Here is a 22,697-nt window from a genome sequence, read left to right as displayed (position 1 = left end):
ACACACACACACCTCCTTTCTCTTTCCAGAGCCACTCGTGAAGCCGACTGACAGGCTAGAATGAAAATGAGGCGGACACTTGGTCAAGACATCAGAGCAAACGCGTCCTTTTAAGGACACCTCTAAACTTGGATCATATCACCATGGGAGCTATTTGTATTGCAAGGGACTTTTGTTTGTTTTTGCTCTTGTTAAATACTCACCAAAGCGCCGCTCTTCTAGAGAACCCAGGTACGTTTTATGAGTTTCAAAGACTGTTTTTACGCACGCTGTATAAGAGTGTTTGCGCCCATGTTGTTGTTGTTTTCTAAAGATGTATGGTTTCCAACAACTTGGCAGACTTTATTTTGTTTTACATTATTATACTTTGCCCACTCAGTATTGGCTTCAATTGTAGAAATTGGAACTTGATGAATTTCTTTTGTTTGTTTGCTTTTTTAATGTTTTTTTTAATTGTTTGCTTTTTTAAAGTCCTACGTTTTAAGCTACCTACTAACTTGTTTTCAGATAAAAGGAATAACAAATGTACCAATGATAAGGAATGGGTCCTGACTTGTATTTTTTCTTAACTTTAACACTTTTGGGAATAATTGATCAGGTTCAATCGGATCAATGTTTTGTTAACTTTAGTTCTCAGAACTTGGTGAATTAGACTTTTACCTATTTAACGGAAATTATTCAGTGTTGAATTGAATATTGAGGATTTAATGAGGAGCACATTAATCCCACAATCCTAATGTACATGACTAAAATACAGAGTTTTGAGATTCATAACGAAATGTTACTCTGGTAACATTTTATGCCATAATGTGGATTTCAAATCCAGATACATGCGCAGAAGGAAGTGATGGATGTCACACTGATGCTATTTGTCAAAATACCCAAGCCTCTTACAAGTGCACGTGTAAAGTAGGCTTTAAAGGCGACGGTAAACATTGTGAAGGTAATTATCTCCTCTGTAATTCCGTGTTCCTTTCATCACACATGTTTGTATTGGGATCATATGAGACACATTTGAATTCTTTGGACCAAGAGTTCCTTTGATTACCAAGACAAGTTTCAATGACATTGTGATTATATATCATAAACCTTGGCATAATGCATGACTTTTTATTTAAATGATGTGGCCCATTGTTTGAAAGGACCCTTTTCCACTAAATGCTCAAATGGCAAACATTCATCAATCTCGACTTGACTCCCTTTTCTTAGACATTGATGAATGTGATATCGAGTACAATGGTGGCTGTGTACACGAATGTAACAACATACCAGGCAATTATCGTTGCACTTGCCATGATGGATTCAATTTAGCGCACGATGGACATAATTGTCTAGGTAAGATACATTTCAAACTACAAGGTAAACAACATTTGATGTATTGAGTGTCTGACAATCATCAGGTTATTTCATTGTTCTGAGAAGTCATGTCCTGGCTCTGCCTGCAGATGTGGACGAGTGTGTCTTCAACAATGGAGGGTGCCAGCATACATGTGGCAACACCATGGGGAGTAATGAGTGCAGCTGTAAAGAGGGCTTCTTCCTCAGTGACAACCAGCACACATGTATCCACCGCTCTGTAGGTGAGTACCCCTGGAATACCTGCCCTGTGATGGCTTCCAACTCTCCTTCCACCTTCAAATGTGTGAATGTATGTGTCTCTCTCTCTCTCTGTGTGTGTGTGTGTGTGTGTGTGTGTGTGTGTGTGTGTGTGTGTGTGTGTGTGTGTGTGTGTGTGTGTGTGTGTGTGTGCGTGCGTGCGTACGCATGTCTCTTGTGTCTCAGTCCATGCATGTTTGTGTCTCAGTCTATGTGTGTGTGTATATTTTTTGTGATAAGGTAGGCTACTAAGCCGTGTCAGGGGCAAGGCAGAGAATTATGGAGCTAATTCTCGAATGTTCACATACAAGAGTGTGATTGACAGCACATTGAGGGATGACAGCTGTTAAGTTGGTCCCCTCTCTGTGGCATTATCTAGAGCAGTCGGGCAACAAAGGGCCCATGCTGTGGGAAAAGGAGCCCCGTGTCTCAGATAACAAAACAAGTTAATAACTGCAACACTTGGGCTTTTGTGGCCTGTGTCTTACATTAAAATAAAGCTCTCACAATTATTGTTGTTTTATTTTCACTAAATTCAATGAAGAGATCCAAAGGCTTTTCACTACATTGGGTTTCCCTTGGAAAAGTTGCTAAATCCTACCAGCACATCCACTCAGCCGTTGCAACATAAGAATTAAGGAGCTGCTCTCTACAGTGACCTGGGAAAAGGCCAATGATGGTATTAGGTTTGAAGATAATAGTGTGATTCTGACTTTCATACACACTGAGTGTATAAAACATTATGGATATCTGCTCTTTCCATGACATACCAATGACATAGATTGACCAGGTGAATCCAGGTGAAAGCTATAATCCCTTTTTGATGTCACTTGTTAAATCCACTTCAATCAGTGTAGATGACGAGAAGGAGACAAGTTAAAGAAGGATTTTTAAGCCTTCAGACAATTGAGACATGGATTGTGTATGCGTGCCATTCAGAGGGTGAATGGGCAAGAAAAAATATTTCAACCAACTTGACACAACTGTGGGAAGCATTGGAGTCAAGATGGGCCAGCATCGCTGTGGAACGCTTTTGATACCTTGTAGAGTCCATGCCCTGATGAATTGAAGTTGTTTTTAAGGCAAATGGGGGGGGGGGGGGGGGGGGGGGGGGTTGCAACTCAACATTAGGAAGGTGTCCTTAATGTTTTGTAAACTCAGTGTATAAAGTATATGAATATGTAGAATGACCATGGTAAAATCGGATTAAATGAAGTACTTACAGTTGAAGTCGGAAGTTAAAATACACCTTAGCGAAATACATTTAAACTCAGTTTTTCACAATTCCTGACATTTAATCCTAGTAAAAAAACCCTGTTTTATGTCAGTTAGGATCACCACGTTATTTTAAGAATGTGAAATGTCAGAATAATAGTAGAGAGAATTATTTATTTCAGCTTTTATTTCTTTCATCACATTCCCAGTGGGTCAGAAGTTTACATACACTCAATTAGTATTTGGTAGCATTGCCTTTAAAAATTGTTTAACTTGTTAACTTGGGTCAAATGTTTTGGGTAGTCTTCCACAAGCTTCTCACAATAAGTTGGGTGAATTTTGACCCATTCCTCCTGACAGAGCTGGTGTAACTGAGTCAGGTTTGTAGGCCTCCTTGCTCACACACGCTTTTTCAGTTCTGCCCACAAATGTTCTATTGGATTGAGGTCAGGGCTTTGTGATGGCCACTCCAATACCTTAACTTTGTCGTCCTTAAGCTATTTTGCCACAACTTTGGAAGTATGCTTGGGGTCATTGTCCATTTGGAAGACCCATTTGCGACCAAGCTTTAACTTCCTGACTGATGTCTTGAGATGTTGCTTCAATATAGCCACATACTTTTCCTTCCTCATGGTGCCATCTATTTTGTTAAGTGTACCAGTCCCTCTTGCAGCAAAGCACCCCCACAACATTATGCTGCCAACCCTGTGCTTCATGGTTGGGATGGTGTTCTTCGGCTTGCAAGCATCCCCCTTTTTCCTCCAAACATAACAATGGTCATTATGGCTAAACAGTTCTATTTTTGTTTCATCAGACCAGAGGACATTTCTCCAGAAAGTATGATCTTTGTCCCCATGTGCAGTTGCAAACCGTAATTTGTCTTTTTTATTGCGGTTTTGGAGCAGTGGCGTCTTCCTTGCTGAGCGGCCTTTCAGGTTATGTCGATATAGGACTCGTTTTACTGTGGATATAGATTATTTTGTACCTGTTTCCTACAGCATCTTCACAAGGTCCTTTGCTGTTGTTCTGGGATTGATTTGCACTTTTCGCACCAAAGTACGTTCATCTCTAGGAGACAGAACGCGTCTCCTTCCTGAGCGGTATGACGGCTGTGTGGTCCCATGGTGTTTATACTTGCGTACTATTGTTTGTATCGATGAACGTGGTACCTTCAGGCATTTAGAAATTGCTCCAAGGATGAACCAGACTTGTGAATGTCTACAATGTTTTTTCTGAGGTCTTGGCTGATTTCTTTGGATTTTCCCATGATGTCAAGCAAAGAGGCACTGAATTTGAAGGTAGGCCTTGAAATACATCCACAGGTACACCTCCAATTGACTCAAATGATGTCAATTAGCCTATCAGAAGCTTCTAAAGACATTACATCCTTTTCTGGAATTTTCCAAGCTATTTAAAGGCACAGTCAACTTAGTGTATGTAAACTTCTGACCCACTGGAATTGTGATACAGTGAATTATAAATGAAATAATCTGTCTGTAAACAATTGTTGGAAAAATTATTTGTGCCATGCACAAAGTAGATGTCCTAACCGACTTGCCAAAACTATAGTTTGTTAACAAGATATTTGTGGAGTGGTTGAAAAACGAGTTTTAATGACTCCAACCTAAGTATATGTAAACTTCCGACTTCAACTGTATCTGAGTGTCCACTCAAAGTGTAGGTTCTTAGCTTTGTTTCTGCTTGGCTTCAAGGAAAAGCTCTCTCTCTCTCTGCCTGTGGGCTTTACTCTTTGTCATTTCCCCCCCACTTGGTTTTCTTTCTCCTCTATTTTTGATATGGCTTGAAAAAGCTAGGCCAGCCCAGTCCATTTGGAGTTGCACATTTGATGGGTCCACTGCACTTGCATGTCAGCTGAATGCATCCGCCCTCTCTAGGAAGTGTTGTTGTTGCGCCATGCCCCAAAGGGTTGTGGCAGATTTCTAGTCAGGGGGCTTCAATAATCTATCTTCAGACATCATTGGTGTTGTGAAGTGTCAATTGTTTTGGCTCTGTATTTCATTACCATGTATTATATGTAACAACATGTGAATATAACTGTTGTTAGTAGTGTAGTTACAGTGTTATTACACAGGTATAGGAGCAACCTAATGTAAAGTATTACCTCTCTTTCCCAGAGGGCCTTAGCTGTATGAATAAGGAACATGGCTGTGCTCACATCTGCAAGGAGACACCCAAGGGAGGAGTGGCCTGCGAGTGCCGCCCAGGATTCGAGCTGGCCAAGAACCAAAGAGGCTGCATCTGTATGTGTGAAGTTTTGTGATTGATCGTATAGCCAGCTCAACCAAGAGTCTTGTTTAGATAACACATGAGTTGAACTTTGAAATTGACCCAAGTTTGGTGTCATTGGCCTAGTGACTTGTAACCATGGTAACGGGGGCTGCCAGCACACCTGCGAGGACATGGAGCAGGGGCCCATCTGCAGGTGTCATGTGAGGTACACCCTGCACCCTGACGGCAGGTCCTGTGTAGGTAAGTGCTGACCAACCACATCCAGGCCTACTTACATACCCCGTGCTTCTACACCTGCATTGCTTGCTGTTTGGGGTTTTAGGCTGGGTTTCTGTACAGCACTTTGTGACATCAGCTGATGTAAGAAGGGCTTTATAAATACATTTGATTTGATTTGATTTGGTACTTACCTTTAAGCATCTCCATGTATGGCAAACCAGATTACCTAGTCAACAATGGTGAAATGGACTGGATCCTTCTAGATATTTCCATCTGTAGACTTCTTCATTCTCCTTTTTGTTACTCTCCCCCACTGAAACTCACCTGTTTAACCTCTATGGGCTAGGTGGGACACTTGAGTCCCACCTACTCAACAGCCAGTGTAATCCCGTGGCGCGTTATTCAAATACCTTAGAAATGCAAAACCTTAAATTTTTCTAAAATATGACTATTTTACACCATTTTAAAGATAAGACTCTCGTTAATCTAACCACACTGTCCGATTTCAAAAAGTCTTTACAATGAAAGCAAAACATTAGATTATGTCAGCAGAGTACCGAGCCAGAAATAATCAGACACCCATTTTTCAAGCTAGCATATAATGTCACATAAACCCAAACCACAGCTAAATGTAGCACTAACCTTTGATGATCTTCATCAGATGACAACCCTAGGACATTATGTTATACAATACATGCATGTTTTGTTCAATCAAGTTCATATTTATATCAAAAACCAGCTTTTTACATTAGCATGTGACTAGCATGTGACTAGCATTCCCACCGAACACTGCCGGTGAATTTACTAAATTACTCACGATAAACGTTCACAAAAAGCATAACAATTATTTTAAGAATTATAGATACAGAACTCCTCTATGTACTCAATATGTCCGATTTGAAAATAGCTTTTCGGTGAAAGCACATTTTGCAATATTCTGAGTAGATAGCCCGGCATCACAGGGCTGGCTATTTAGACACCCAGCAAGTTTAGCACTCATCAAAGTCAGATTTACTATAAGAAAAATGTTATTACCTTTGCTGTCTTCGTCAGAATGCACTCCCAGGACTTCTACTTCAATAACAAATGTTGGTTTGGTCCAAAATAATCCATCGCTATATCCAAACAGCGGCGTTTTGTTCGTGTGTTCAAGACACTATCCGAAAGGGTAAATAAGGGTGGCGAGCATGGCGCAATTCGTGACAAAAAAATTCTAAATATTCCATTACCGTACTTCGAAGCATGTCAACCGCTGTTTAAAATCAATTTTTATGCAATTTTTCTCATAAAAAAGCGATAATATTCCGACCGGGAATCTGCGTTTAGGTAAACAGACAAAAGAAAAGAAAGCATTCAGTCGACTCGGGCACGCGCCTAAGCCCATAGTACTCTGAGCGGCCACTTGCCAAAAGCGATAAAGTGTTTCAGCCAGAGCCTGCCTCGATATCGTTCAGCTTTTTCCCGGGCTCTGAGAGCCTATGGGAGCTGTAGGAAGTGTCACGTTATTGCACAGATCCTCAGTCTTCAATAAAAAGAGCCAAGATGAAACACTACTTCTCAGACAGGCCACTTTCTGCATGAAATCTTCTCAGGTTTTGGCCTGCCATATGAGTTCTGTTATACTCACAGACACCATTCAAACAGTTTTAGAAACTTTAGGGTGTTTTCTATCCAAAGCCAATAATTATATGCATATTCTAGTTACTGGGCAGGAGTAGTAACCAGATTAAATCGGGTACGTTTTTTATCCGGCTGTGTCAATACTGCCCCCTAGCCCTAACAGGTTAAATGATCACATCTGGAGCCTGTGGATGAAATGGCAATCCTTTCGAGGAGCTTGCCATCTCTCCTGATAGCGAGTGTGTATTTCTTCCATTTGCACATGGTGGATATGATAAGCATCAGCCGTCAGATAGGAAGGAGACGTACGGTAGGCCTGTGGGTAGTATCTGTTTCTCCCGCGGCACTACTGTGTGTGTGGGGTCCAGGATGATCACTGAGTTGTCTCCAGCTCCATCTCACAGTTCCATCTCCTGCCTTATCTGCCACACGCATAGACAGCCAAACTGCATGTCTTAGGTGTAAACATGCTGCTGGTTACAGAGAGGAACACAGAAAAACATCTGGGGGAGGTAGACTACACTTACAGACCACCAAGGTGTCCACTGGGCAATTCAGCTACTGTGCATCAGCAGACAGAACAGAACAGGAGGCAACTTGGTGCAAACCATTTTCTTAAATGTTGACTTATGTTTATTTTAGTTAGACTAAAATACCGTGTATGTATCTACGTGTATTCTGTTGTTTAGGTTACTGACTGTTACTCACGTCACCCACTGTCTGTATTACAGAGCGGGACGAGACAACTACTGAGAGCTCTGATCACAACGCCACGTCCTTCACTGAGGTGGACAAACGTGTCAAGCGCAGACTGCTCATGGGTAATAATTGTATAAATGCACAAATTCCACTGTTATTACCCATTGTTACTTACACAGCACTAAAATAACAAAACCAAACAGACTCAGCTACTGACTGAGAGGATTCTGTCAGTTGGACTATTTGAATGACTTTAGTTACCATGGGTTATGCTGCCAGGAATCAGCCAGAGGTGTTTTTCAGAGGGGAAAAGAGCAAGGCCCAGTAAACCAAGACATTCCACAGGCCTTAGAGCAAACTGTGAAATGACTATGGACCCTCACTTTCTCACCGCCCGATTCCTCCCCTGAAAAATATGCTTTTGTGACAGTGTGGTACATTTCACATGTTTTCCTTCCGTTTAGGATGGGGATGGCGTTGGGTTGCCCAATGTATAGCACTGTCAGTCATGGTGTGCTGTGTCAATGTTCACACCTAGTAAAACACTGTATTGTCTGTATGTATGTGGCTGGGTTGCTAGCTCAGTGTCTAGGACTACTGCTGTTGTCTACTCAATGTCTGTTGGTAGGGTTAAAAACCAGACTTTGGCAATAGCTCTATAACGACAGTACATGATGTATAGGCATTTTATAACCCTTCATTCAGTATAGTACATAACAGCAGCATGTTGACATTGAATGTATTCACGCTGGCCTTTCAGAGAACTGTGCGGTAAATAACGGGGGGTGTGACTCCACGTGTAAGGACACATCCACGGGCGTACGCTGCAGCTGCCCTGTGGGCTTCACTCTGCAGCCTGACGGGAAGACGTGCAAAGGTCAGACCAACCGTCCACCAAGCACCTCAACTCCATCTCTATTGCTAAGTCCCAAATGGCACTCTATTCCCTATTTAGTGCACTACTTTTGACCTGGGCTGATAGGGCTCTGGTCAAAAGTAATGCACTTTATATGGAATAGGTGCCATTTTGGAGGCAGGCCATCTTCCTCTCCATCTCTTATTATTCAGGTCAATGTACTTTTATTTAACATGCTTCACATCTCCCTCCATAGGTATTTGGACAGTGAAGCTAACATTTTTCATTTGGCTCTATACTCCAGCATTTTAGATTTGAGATCAAATGTTTCATATGAGGCTACAGTACAGAATGTCATGTTTATGTATCAAATTTCCTCCATGTGAAGAATTCATAAGTATTTGGACGAATTCACTTATAGTGTATAAAAATAGTCAAAAGTTTAGTTTTTGGTCCCATATTCCTTTCACGCAATGACTACATCAAGCTTGTGACTCTACAAACTCGTTGGATGTTTTGGTTGTGTTTTAGGTTATGTTTTGCCCAACAGGAACTGAATGGTTGAATGATGACTGGAGTTGTTTTCTTTCTAAGTGAGTAAATAAAATGTTTCTGAATACTAAATTAATCCTGTTAATGCCATGATTAAGAAAAATCCCGAAAAAATCATAAATAATGATGAATGAGATTGTTCATTCTGCCTCTGAAACCTTCTCACTCATCATTATTCACTAATCATCCATAATCATGGTAGTATCCACATGAATGTAGAAGTGTTCAGAAACGTCTTCTATTCTTACTTACAATAAAAGTGACTCCAAAATGGCACAAGACATTATTCACCATTCAGTTCCTATTGGGCAAAACATAACCCAAAACACAACCAAAACAAACTGCAAAACCTGATGTAGTCATTGCGTGCAAGGAATATGGGACCAAATGCTAACCTTTTTACAACTTTAATACACTAAAAGTGATATACTTATGACTTATTTAAATGGGGGGACTAGATACATAAAGAGCTTTCATTTCTAAACGGTAAAACAGATATGTATCGAAATATCCTCAAATAAAAGCTGACATTATGTACCGTCTCATAAGTATAGAGACATATTTTTAAAAATTGCTTATCTGTCCAAATATATATGGAGGGGAGTGTATGTCTGTTTGAATAATAACAGTTTTATAATTTGTCTCTCACAGACATTAATGAGTGTGAGCTGCACAACGGCGGTTGCGACCACTTCTGCAGGAACACCATCGGCAGCTTTGAGTGTAACTGCTGGAAGGGCTTCAAGCTGCTTACTGACGAGCGCTCCTGCCAGGGTAGGCCTCTTTTCTTCACTCTCCTGCCAGGGTAGGCCTCTTTTCTTCACTCTCCTGCCAGGGTAGGCCTCTTCTCTTCACTCTCCTTTTGGGGTAGGCCTCTTCTCTTCACTCTCCTGCCAGGGTAGGTCTCTTCTCTTCACTCTCCTGCCAGGGTAGGCCTCTTCTCTTCACTCTCCTGCCAGGGTAGGCCTCTTCTCTTCCCTGTCCGGTCAGGGTAGGCCTCTTCTCTTCACTCTCCTGTCAGGGTAGGCCTCTTCTCTTCACTCTCCTGCCAGGGTAGGCCTCTTCTCTTCACTCTCTTGTCAGGGTAGGCCTCTTCTCTTCACTCTCCTGCCAGGGTAGGCCTCTTCTCTTCACTCTCCTGTTAGGGTAGGTCTCTTCTCTTCACTCTCCTGCCAGGGTAGGCCTCTTCTCTTCACTCTCCTGCCAGGGTAGGCTTCTTCTCTTCACTCTCCTGCCAGGGTAGGCCTCTTCTCTTCACTCTCTTATCAGGGTAGGCCTCTTCTCTTCACTCTTAGTCAGGGTAGGCCTCTTCTCTTCACTCTCTTGTCAGGGTAGGCCTCTTCTCTTCACTCTCCTGCCAGGGTAGGCCTCTTCTCTTCACTCTCCTGTCAGGGTAGGTCTCTTCTCTCTCCTGCCAGGGTAGGCCTCTTCTCTTCACTCTCCTGCCAGGGTAGGCCTCTTCTCTTCACTCTCCTGCCAGGGTAGGCCTCTTCTCTTCACTCTCCTGTCAGGGTAGGCCTCTTCTCTTCACTCTCCTGCCAGGGTAGGCCTCTTCTCTTCACTCTCCTGTTAGGGTAGGTCTCTTCTCTTCACTCTCCTGCCAGGGTAGGCCTCTTCTCTTCACTCTCCTGCCAGGGTAGGCTTCTTCTCTTCACTCTCCTTCCAGGGTAGGCCTCTTCTCTTCACTCTCTTATCAGGGTAGGCCTCTTCTCTTCACTCTTTGTCAGGGTAGGCCTCTTCTCTTCACTCTCTTGTCAGGGTAGGCCTCTTCTCTTCACTCTCCTGCCAGGGTAGGCCTCTTCTCTTCACTCTCGTCAGGGTAGGTCTCTTCTCTCTCCTGCCAGGGTAGGCCTCTTCTCTTCACTCTCCTGCCAGGGTAGGCCTCTTCTCTTCCCTCTCCTGTCAGGGTAGGCCTCTTCTCTTCACTCTCGTCAGGGTAGGCCTCTTCTCTTCACTCTCCTGCCAGGGTAGGCCTCTTCTCTTCACTCTCCACCCAGGGTAGGCCTCTTCTCTTCACTCTCCTGCCTGTCTGCCCTACATCTGGGGAAGGGGCTGGGACAGCACAGTATACTGGGCTGTTGTTCTGTGTAGGTGCTGCTGGAAGATAAGACAGAGAGGGTGGGAGGCTGAACGGTTTGCCAGTATCGACTTGAAGGATTCCTCTGAAGATCCTTAACATGTGCTAGTATAAAGCTTAACGTTTAGCACAAACTGATTTCATCCCTCTGATACAACTCATCATTAAGATACTGCTGTCTCTACCATTAACTATCAAAAGACAATGCCACAATTCATCACTTAGTGATACCATGCTGTACCATTTAAAACCCCAATTTCTACTACCTTAAATTGACTAAGAATATCCCTCTGCTTTTAATGACAGATATAGACGAGTGTTATTTCGAAAGAACATGTGGTCACACGTGTGTGAACTCCCCTGGTGGTTTTGAGTGTGTTTGCAACAAAGGGTACAGCCTGTATGGACTGGCCCACTGTGGAGGTAAGACTATAAGATTAATGCTTATGGGGTATTATACTTATGGTATGGGGAAAGGGCATTGACACCATTCTGAATAGTTCATTGTTTGTGTTTTCTATAAAACTAACGTGTATAGGGTATTATGCTTATGGTGAAAGAGCTTTGGTACCATCTACACCATTTCACACCATTCTGAATAGTTCATTGTGGCGTTTTTAGTAGTTTTTGCTGAAAAAATGATGGATGCTTTGTGAATGAAGTGAGGTGAGAGATTCTGCGAATAACATATGGATGTTTTCCCTGCTTTCTTCTCAGACATAAATGAGTGCAGTGTGAACAACGGAGGTTGTGAGCAGGGTTGTGAGAACACCAGGGGTGGGTTTGAGTGCCACTGCCACCCTGGTTATAAGCTACACTGGAACAAAAAAGATTGTATCGGTAAGACAGTGCCCCTTCAGGCCTGGGGGGCTCTAGAAGGTTTGGGGTGGGTACTCCCTGAGTTGTCCTTTAGGGAGTGTTTGACATAAAATCAGTGGTTGTGTACCACATGTATGTTTTTAAACTTTTGGGGACTAAAAACACGAGATACTTTGAGTTATTTTCTTCTCTTTGTCTTTACTGCTCTGTCTTTCTTTCTGGTCTTTGGTTTTAAACCGAGGACAAAAACAGAATTAAGGCATTTGTTGCTGTTCCCATTGTCTTCTTGTCTCCTTGGATAGGTTTCACTCTGTTCCCACAACTTCTCACAACGTCTACCCTCCTCTGTCTGTCTGTCTGTCTGTCTGTCTGTCTGTCTGTCTGTCTGTCTGTCTGTCTGTCTGTCTGTCTGTCTGTCTGTCTGTCTGTCTGTCTGTCTGTCTGTCTGTCTGTCTGTCTGTCTGTCTGTCTGTCTGTCTGTCTGTCTGTCTGTCTGTCTGTCTGTCTACCACGTCTACCACGTCTACCAAGTCTGCTCTTCACCTCTGAGTTTGTTATGGTTTCCATCTAGAGGCAGAGGGTTTCCCAGCAACAAAGCCCCCCTCTAAACCGACCTTAAACTGCAGCAGGCAGGAGGGAGGTGACCGCTGCTACCTGACCTGCCAGTCCCAGGTCCACATCACCAGTGGTGAGTTATCAGTTACTACTACTACTACTATTGGACTGCATCCCAAATGGCACCCTATTCCCTTTATATTACACAACTTTTGTTAAGGCTAGTGCCCTATACAGGAAATAGGGTACCATTTGGGACACAAATTGAGTTACTACTACTATCAGTCTGCAGAGCAGCGCTGCCTCATGTTCCAGAACGCCGTCTTTTTGCTTTTAGCGGCCAGGCCTTTTGTGGCTCTGCCTTTTGTCTTTGGTGGCCTGTCTCATGGCCCTGTGTGCGTTTACAGGGACGGAGGATTCTTATACAGTGAACTGTGGAATGCCTCTGCCCTGCTTGGCTGGAGCACAAAGGAATGGAAGTGGCTCGTATTGCTTGGGCAAGTTCACACCATCACAGATCTGCATCAGCCTCTGTCACTCTAGCCTGACCTAAACAACCAGAAACACAACATATAAAGGCAAAACAACTTCATACCAAATCAAGTCTTCAGTATTCGCATTTTGATTTATAGGCATATGGAAGTCAAGGGATTTTTCATTTTTATCAAAGGTTAACAATGTGCTATTATTTCTTTTGTACCGTAGGACCAGAAATGTCAAGTGTCCTGCGAATTAAGACCACAGCCACTTTTAAGTCTGGCACAGGAAAGTGCAACTTGAAACGTAGTCAAGAGAGACTGAAGGAGAGCCTGAACGCAGCTCACTCAGGTACAGAGGTTTCTAACAAGTCCAACAGCTCCTCATTCATTAAAACAATGCGGATTAACCTGGCACTGCCTACATTTCATGCAACAAACTTGATAACAGGAACCAGACCTCGAGGCTGCTTAGATTAAAGTAAACGGAGAGTGAGCTAAATATGAAAGAAATATGTGGGGGGTGCGGTAGTGCGGTCTGAAATGTTTTTAATGTCTCAGCACTGCACATTGTCTGGCAGTGACAGGGGAAAATGTAATTAGCCATAGCATGCCTTTCAGTTGGGCCCTACCCAGCCATCAATCAAACGGACTTACGATTGTTGGATACATTTCTTTCACCAATGGGTTCCGGCATGGTGTTCAAATAAAAAGGGAACTTTTCCCAGTCTCCTCTCGTTATCCCCCTGTCCAAAGGCAACAAAAAGAGCAGGGGGAAAAGAGTGCATGTTTAACAGGATACACAGAGAAGTCACTGCTTTTTAAAGAATGATTAGAAACATCAGTACTTGGCTCCCGAGTGGCACAGTGGTCTAAGGCTCTGGATCTCAGTGCTAGAGGCGTCACTACAGACCCTGGTTTGATCCCTGGCTGTATCACAACCAGCCGTGATCGGGAGTCCCATAGGGCGGTGCACAATTGGCCCAGCGTTGTCCGGGTTAGGGGAGGATTTGGCCGGGGTAGGCCGTCATTGTAAAATAAGAATTTGTTCTTAACTGACTTGCCTAGTTAAATAAAGGTTAAATAAAAAATAAAAACACACAAAGGATATCATCTCCTTAGATTGAAGTGTTATGACATTGCAGTTAAGTTTTATCCTGCTACAGTTGTAGACCATATAGTTATTCAGTAACATGTGTGTTTGTCTCCGTGCATGCATGTGTGTTTGTCTCTGTGCATGCGTGTGTGTTTGTCTCTGTGCATGCGTGTGTGTGTTTGTCTCTGTGCATGCGTGTGTGTTTGTCTCCATGCATGCATGTGGTTGTGCGTGTCCATGTCCTGTGTGGATGGTCGTGTCCACAGACAGCAGGCCCCCCTTCACGGAGAACGTCCAGTTCAGCTATGTGCGCTTGCGCTGCAGCTCGTCTGGCCACCGGATGCGGAGCCGCCACGGCAGGAAGGCGGGTTATGAGGAGGAGGGCTCCACCATCACGGCTGAGTTTGAGTTGGATGTGAACCTAGAGGAGGTAACAGGTTGGTCTCTCTGCTCTGCCCTGCTGTGACCCCAGTCCTCTGGCTGACACTCTGCTTCCTGTTTCTCTCTCTGCTCTTGATTTTTCGTCACTTAACAAGCCAAACATGTTAAAGTATCTCCTGTTTTGATGTGGCGTTTTGATGTGGTGGGATCTTTGGGGAAGGTGTAGGTTTGGAGGTTTCCCTTGTATTCTGAGGGAGCAAGTGATTGATCAAATTTTATGGTTGGAATGGATATGTACAAGTGTGTGTGTCTGTCTATTTTAGTTCCGGTATGTGTGTGGGGTTTTGTTTGAGTGTGTATTGTGGTCTCATTGGGTTGCGAGGACAGTTTTGGTATCTGGTGTTTCTCTCAGCAGAGAGCTGTGACCTGGGCTGTGTGCATCGGCGCTCAGAGAAGAAGCTGAGGAAGACTATCCGTACCCTGAGGAAGTCCATCCACCGGGAGCAGTTCCACCTCCACTTCGCTGGCTCTAACTACGAGCTGGCCAAGAGGCTGGCCCGGCCGGTGGACCTGCCGGAACACTGTGGGAAAGGACAGGTGCTGGTAGACAGGAAGTGTGGTGAGTGAGCATCTTGAGTGTTCTGAGTATCATAAGATATAGGTATAAATGTATGTATAAAGTTAGTAGCATCTTGAGCGTCTACCTGTATCTGTTTCTGCCTGTATCTGAGCCACCCTTGGAGTCTAGTCCTGTCTCCCACACAGAGCAGCTCATAGTCATAGCCATGCCAGCAAGATATATTTAGACAGGTTGGTTTAATGATTGGATTTGGAGCAGTGTCGGCCAGATAACTGCCATATTTGGGTGCAGACATGCTGTAATGAACTGGTATGGGGAGAAAAGACAGTCAGTTGTTGGCTGGCTCGCAGAGCGAGGAGATCCAGCATCTCCGTGGGATAAAGTGCAACAGAAGGTGTGATGGCAGCCGCTAGCTTTTGCTGTTGTTGCCGCTGGTCCTATTTCGTTTTACAGCCATAATGGAGGAAAAGTCCATTAGCTTTAATGGCACCTTGTCAACATCAGCAGTGGAAAGGAGGCTGGCATGTGTTTTCTCTGGCGGAGGGGAGGGGAGCAGAGAGCTGCGTGGCCCCAGTTCAGGGCCTCACCGTAAGCATAGTAAGCCCACTGCCTGCTGCTGCACTCTGCTTGTCTGTCTCAGTGTGGTCAGTAGAAGACGGTCAGTTTTCTGTCCATGATTGGTCTTCTACCTCTAGAGCCCCTGTCTGAATCTGATCCAAGCCACCATATTTAAGGGGTCTGAAGACTATTGTAGACCGACCTCTCAAAGCTGTTCTAGCCTGTTTCTGTCTTGATCCAGAGCTCTCCTCTCTTACCCCCCGTCCTTATTGAGGTTGAGTGGGTGAGGATGGAGGGGATTGAGTGGGGGAAGGATGGTGTTTGATCCATTCTGGTTCTTAGAGCTTTTTAAAAATAAAGACTGCCCATAGCTGTTTAAATGTATTGATTTTCACACAAGAGGGAAAAATCATGAAACTTAATCATCTTTGGCAGAAATGTCTAATTGTTTTACAAACCAAGCATCTCTTAATCCAGGCTATCCCCAGCAAAGAGGACTCTCGCTGGTGTCTGTTTTTTTCTGCCTCCAAATAACAGGAGACTAACATTTTGGGCTGGACTCAAATTACCCTTAGATGTTGTTTTTGCTTTGTAGCTTTGTTGCTTGTTGTTTTTGTGTTTCAAATTAGCTACTTACCTCATAAGTAAATCTTAAGTCTTAAAAAAAAACAAAAAAAACAGGGGAGTTGCCAGAGTGTAGGATTCCCACACTGCAGTTAGTTTCAGATGCTCATTAAGCGGACCAGTGGACAGGCAGGGGTGTAGACATGTAATTTGGAAGTAGGGCTGAAAGGGAGCCGTAACCCCCAGCTCTATAATGGAGGTATATTTTTCCCTCCACCCCTGGCTTAGCTCACTAAGTGCAGTTTAACCCTTTCAGTTTGCCGACTCCATTGTAAATCCAGTTGGGGCTCGTTCTCACTGCTTCAGTGGGGAGAGAAATCCTCCACAACAACACGGCCTCAGCCACACTAGTACTGAGAAAAAAGCAATGCCTTCTTATTCCTCACTTTTAAAATATTTAGCGCTCTTTCTCTCAAACCAAATTGGTGAACGTTATGAGTCGCATTATATAGTACACGGCAGTATTCCAATAAACCAAACGGTTAAATATCCCATATGTGTGATCAGATTTTTCTTTTCATTCTAAATCATTCATGATTGATCAACAACAACATTTACATTTCCGTATGCCTCAACCCAGTATAAGAATCAGCTGTATGTTGGACTTTAGTTTCTGCCAGTGTGTAGTGTACGAGTATTCTCTTGATCTCTGTTATGTAAAATAGTGCATGTTCGTTTTAACATGGGAGATGATTAGGAAGTGCTGTTGATTCAAGCTGGGAGTTTGAGTGCTTATATCCCCCCTCAGTCAGGGCCACTCTGCATGACCCCAGCCACTAAACTGCTGCGGAGAATTGACTTCAGCGACACCATGGGAATTAATTAGCATCAGCTGTTTGGGCCTCTGCTTGATAGGCGCAAGAGGTGATTGGGGCAGGCAGAATGGGGGGATTCAGAACTCTGACCCCTTTTATTGGGTTCAGCTCCTTACCGTTGTGATACCATAGTGTTTGCCTATGTCATCAAATACTTGAATAGAGGTGAAAGGTCTTTTAAACCTCGTTGGGGCCATCAATTCGAGGGCTCTATAGAATTGCCTCTGCATTTGAAAGACTTCAAGGTTTTTTTTCTCTCTCACTCTTCTCTCGCTCTCTGCATCAAATAAAAGCTAGTGGAGACAATGCGACGGTGGCTCCTCATGGTCATTCAGGATAAACAAAAGGCAGAAAAAATGAACTTCTCTTGAGAGAATGACATTTTTTTTCTCTTATGGAAAATCAAGTTGCTGAGGCACATATAATGGATGTGTGTGGCTTTGTGTGTTCCTCATTAACTAATTATGGCTGGTTCTCTCCTGAAAAGCTCTTCTTAGATTGTCCTGAGGTATATTTTTTTATGAAAACGCAAATGGTTTCACTTCACTGCTCTCTGTTCGGTGAGATGATTAGATGTCATTTCCCCCTTTAAGAAGTTCTTGACATCACCAGACACACACAATAATTCAAACATAAATTAGAGACGTTGTTCTACAAAGTAAAACATGAAAAAGGGGGAAATGAAAGCTGATGGTGTGCATCCCTGTAATCAGGCGTTCCATGCTCTTGTGAGATAACAGACAAACACTCATTTTGACTGGCTCTGTGTGTGCTTTGGTAGAGGTGAGGGTGCTTAGGATGGTATGTAGAGTTCTTTCCCCAATGCACACCGTTGTTATGTGAAGTGTATGAACTTGTTTGATGTAGGACACAAAGGCATCTGGAGAGAAGCTCAGTGCTCTTAGGTCTTTTTTTTTTGCATAGCTGCATCAGGTCGATTTGCAATGCCTTTTTAACAGCTTAACACAGGGTCTCTTGTGGTGGGCTTGTGTGTGTGTGTGTGTGTGTGTGTGTGTGTGTGTGTGTGTGTGTGTGTGTGTGTGTGTGTGTGTGTGTGTGTGTGGTGTGTGTGTGTGTGTGTGTGTGTGTGTGTGTGTGTGTGTGTGTGTAGCATCCCTATTATCTAGCCAATCTGCCTCATTCTTCTACCTTTTGCTAGTGAGCTGCCCTGTTGGAACGTACTATGACAGGGATCAGGGAAGGTGTGTTCTGTGTCCAGCTGGAATGTACCAAGATGAAGAGGAGAAGAATTCTTGCGAGGCATGCCCAGGGCCAGAGGTGAGAGGAAGCTCCAGGTCGGTTGGGGTGCGGAATATCTCTGAGTGTGGAGGTAAGGCTCAAGAGTTGAGGATATGAGTAATCATATGTATCCTAACTGTGCACCAGACAGGAGACGTGAGTCACCTTGGATACTTACTTACTCAACCATCATAATCATAAAGATAACTGCAGCAAAATACACTGAGCTCCATCAAGGACCTTGGCATAGTTTTGCCTCATGGTTAGATCTTTTTAAAAAGTGATCTTTAAACTAGTCTCCCAGTCAGAATCACATCCTGTTATGATTATATATGAAATACACAGGAAGGGGTGATACCCTGATCAAAATCTCCCCACAGGCAGATGTTCTGCTTTGTATAAAGTCGTGTAAGCCTCAGAACATTCAAGCCCTGTTTGAATTAAACAGCCACACCCGGGCCCTGCCTACTCCTGAATAAAGAGAAGAAGGGGCCACCATGTTTTCACCCCCCCAAACACTGTTATCACAGCCAATTTGTGGCTAAGCCACAGATCCCATCTCCTGCTTTCCCCACCAATAGACTAAACAAAAAAGAGCTATGGAGAGAGACAGTTTGTTAAGTCAGTCAGGAGATATGAGAGAGGTTGTTCCATGGTAGATAATGTCCTTGCGTTACATCACTCCACTGACATCTGCTCTCCTGGCCTTAGTCTTATTGTAGAAGAGTGCTCGTCTTTAAGTCGCTCTGGATAAGAGTGTCTGTCTGCTAAATGACCACATGTACGATGGGAATGTTGGAGCAGACTGAGTGAAACAAGTGTCCCTCTGACCAATCCTCTGTTGTTTTCCCAGTTCAATGTCCCCCTGGTCAGTTCTCCCATGATGGCTTCATCCCTTGCCTGCCCTGTCCCATGGGTACCTACCAGCCAGAGGTGGGGCGCACTTCCTGTTTCCACTGTGGAGGAAACCTGGTCACCAAACACAATGGTGCCGTGTCCTTCCAGGACTGTGAGACCAAAGGTGAGGGGTCAGCTTATCCATCCCATTTAGTTATGCCTGTAAAGTCTGGGTGTGCGTCCCAAATGACACCCTATTCCCTACATAATTCATTACTTTTGACCAGAGCCCTATGGACCCTGGTCAAAAGTAGTGCACTATATAGGGAATAGGGTTTCATTCGGAAGACTCGCTGGATCTTTAAGGGAACTCCCCTGCAGTTTCTGTTTTATGGAAATTTACTACATTGGTTTATGTTGTTGTATGTTGGTGTTCGAGAGGTGCTAAACTGTGGTACACTCCATTCTGCTCCTGTAGTCCAGTGTTCACCGGGACATTACTACAACACCAGCACACACCGCTGTATCCGTTGTCCCATGGGGACGTATCAGATGGAGTTTGGTCAGAATTACTGCATCTCCTGCCCAGGAAATACCACCACCGACTTTGACGGCTCCACCAACATCATGCAGTGCAAAAGTATGTATGTTCACACAAGAGTTGTCTGTGTGTGCGTACGTTTGTGCGTGAATGTGTATGTATTTGTGTGTTAATGGCTTCACACTTTAGATGTATTTAATGGCTACACAATGAGTGAACTAAAACTACATGCAGGTTTCGCTACTGTGCTCAAATAAATATTGCTCCTGTCCTGCTTTGGGATGCTACTGTAGATAATTAGCGTCGCAGCACCAAGGCAGCGTAAACTATTTGACACTATCCTGTCACCTCACAGACAGACACTGTGGGGGAGAGATGGGAGATTTCACTGGCTACATCGAGTCTCCCAACTACCCAGGGAACTACCCAGCCAACATCGAGTGCACCTGGACCATCAACCCACCGCCCAAGCGCAGAATCCTCATCGTGGTCCCAGAGATCTTCCTCCCCATTGAGGATGAGTGTGGAGACTACCTGGTCATGAGAAAGAGCTGTGAGTGTTTGTTTTTCTGTGTGTGCGTGCGTGCATGCATGCGTCTGTCTGTCTGTTTGTGTGTGTCGTGTTGGAGGTTAGGGCTTGTTAGGTGACTGGGTGTTATCAGGGTGCTACAGTATTCATGTGATTTCACTGCAGGTGACCAGATGTTGGTGATGAATGTCTTAAAGAATTATAAGATGGTGGCAGTGTTGGTAGGAGGTTCTGCATAATAGGATAGCACCTCTCAGAGATCATGGGGGTTACTATGGGCTTCTAATAGACCATTAGATCTTGCCACTTTCAGAGTAATGAATGGTGCTAGTGTTTGATTTGTCATAATGTGACCATTTCCTCAATTCACAGCTCTCTCCAACTCTGTGACGACCTATGAGACCTGCCAGACCTATGAACGGCCTATTGCCTTCACCTCCCGCTCCAAGAGGCTGTGGATACAGTTTAAATCGAATGAAGGGAACAGTGGGAAGGGTTTCCAAGTCCCTTATGTGACCTATGATGGTAAGAGACATCCTTATTGGTGGAAATATTGACAATTAATTTACACATGCTTAAATACAATGACTCAAGTGTCTGTGAAATGTAATTTTGGGGGAATTTTAAGTCTGGATACGTATCACCTACTTCCAATTGCACAAATAATATAGAAATATACTCTTGGGTATGTTTATATATGATATGTTTCAGAGGACTACCAGGAACTCATCGAAGACATAGTCAGAGATGGAAGATTATATGCCTCTGAAAATCACCAAGAAATTCTCAAGGTAAAGATTTCATGTATTTCCTGTGGAAAAGGCTTTTGTCTGCCATATACTCCCCTCTTGTGGATACAATAAGAAATTCAGGATGCAAACTTCACTTGAGCACCAACGTAAAAATGTCAGATGATTGCTGGCTCTGTCTCAGATTGAATTCTAATCTGTACTAATTTTTGGTTTACATTCTCTTCTCAGGACAAGAAGCTTATGAAGGCACTGTTTGATGTATTGGCCCACCCACAGAACTTCTTCAACTACACAGCACAGGAGTCAAGAGAAATGTTCCCCAAATCCTTCATCCGATTTCTACGTTCCAAGGTCTTGAGATTCCTTCGCCCTTAAGAAGGCACAATCATCAAGTTGCTTCGTGGATATCTCAGAAAACGCTTCTACCAGTAACTCCCTAGAAAATAGTCATTTACTTCTCCTGTCTGTACAGAGACTGACTGAGTCTAGAGTTGACAGAGAGAGATGGACTCGGACACTTTCCTCAAATGGACTTCAATTGGACCTTCTGGGAATAGGTGGGTAGTGGACTGTCATGATGCAGACAAGTGGCTATCACATCTGGTCTACATTCTAGAGCTAAGTTTTTTGTACTTCGATACCACATCCATCTCTGATACTTCCATACACTCCTGTGTGTGAGTATTGCAACGTTTAGACAGACTTTGTCTTTTCCTTTTGATTTTAAACTTTCATTCTCAGGAATAAAGCTTGAAGTGGTAAGCTTATTTGATTGTTAGCATTTAAATTCATGAAAGCTTTGATTTGCATACTGGTGTAACAACAACATCTTCAAAATAATTATGGTAAACGGAACTTTCACCAATAGCGTTGAAAGCGGATGAGAAAAGACTCTTGATTATGTAGAAAAAGTTAACTGAGGTTTATGCTAAATGTCAACCACATAGATAGTGTATACTTATAACATACATTATTAAAGTCATGTTTCACATTTAGATCAGAATTGATGACAGAAATATGCCTAAATAAGAGAAAAGAATATTGCACAAATGTGACCTTATGGTGGGAACTTTAAAACACTACAAAGAATGTAGTGATACCACAAAATAAATTATCCTTATGAATCTATTGTATATTGTGTAAAAAGTATTAGATGAAAATGTTAACGTATTGTAGTTAACTGCATTCCTGACACATGTGCAGTATCGACACATCACTTCACAACCTGTATTTTTGCTGTCTCAAATTAATGTTAGCGTTTTCCACTGTCCTGGAAACATGGTTTTACTTAATAAATGACCAGACAGTGAATATTCCATGCCACTGGGCTTTGAGTGAACAACAAATGCCCATGGATCAAGACTAGCTCTTCACTATGATCATTCAAAGACTACTTTTCACTACTCATAGAAGTGAGATTATTGAGTGGTGTGACTAGAAATGTAGAACAATATGAGGGGGAGTATGTGACATTATACATTCCAGATATGGAATAAGAGGTTTGTATAATAGAATTGCTCTATTCACTTATGACTTAGCAAATAAATATATGTCTATATTTTTATGTTTGTACATATAACATGTTGTAAATAAAGCAAATAAACATAATATTGTGCTTTTGCTTTACTTCTTTTGCTTTCTGATATGCTATTTTCAATATAAGCAACAACATTGTCCAAATCAAAATAATACATTAATGATGTAGTTTTTTTTATAGGCTCTATAACATGAGTTATTGTGTTCAGTTAGTTCTAATTGTTGTCGCTCTTGAATTAAACAAAAATATTGCCTGCCACGCTGTCACCTATTGT

At 43.2% G+C, this 22,697-nt stretch overlaps 1 protein-coding gene across 1 annotated transcript; it reads left to right on the top strand.

Moving 5' to 3' along the window:
* The first annotated feature begins 18 nt into the window (after positions 1–18).
* LOC106562361 (signal peptide, CUB and EGF-like domain-containing protein 2) lies at positions 19–22,494 on the top strand. The gene is made up of 23 exons (XM_082957625.1): positions 19–231; positions 827–943; positions 1,210–1,335; positions 1,446–1,580; positions 4,947–5,072; positions 5,185–5,301; positions 7,632–7,721; positions 8,360–8,476; positions 9,659–9,781; positions 11,391–11,507; positions 11,802–11,924; positions 12,475–12,591; positions 12,866–12,991; positions 13,107–13,286; positions 14,297–14,467; positions 14,827–15,030; positions 18,148–18,318; positions 19,081–19,248; positions 19,543–19,704; positions 19,961–20,158; positions 20,507–20,659; positions 20,846–20,925; positions 21,115–22,494. The coding sequence occupies exons 1-23, from the start codon at positions 144–146 to the stop codon at positions 21,259–21,261; spliced, it is 3,156 nt and encodes a 1,051-aa protein (XP_082813751.1). The 5' UTR covers positions 19–143; the 3' UTR covers positions 21,262–22,494.
* The last annotated feature ends 203 nt before the right edge of the window (positions 22,495–22,697 follow it).

This window comes from Salmo salar, chromosome 11 (genome assembly GCF_965601325.2).
Source record: "Salmo salar chromosome 11, fSalSal1, whole genome shotgun sequence".
Lineage (NCBI taxonomy): Eukaryota > Metazoa > Chordata > Actinopteri > Salmoniformes > Salmonidae > Salmo > Salmo salar.
Note: the sequence above shows the minus strand (reverse complement) of the source record. Positions and strands in the feature narration are given on the sequence as shown.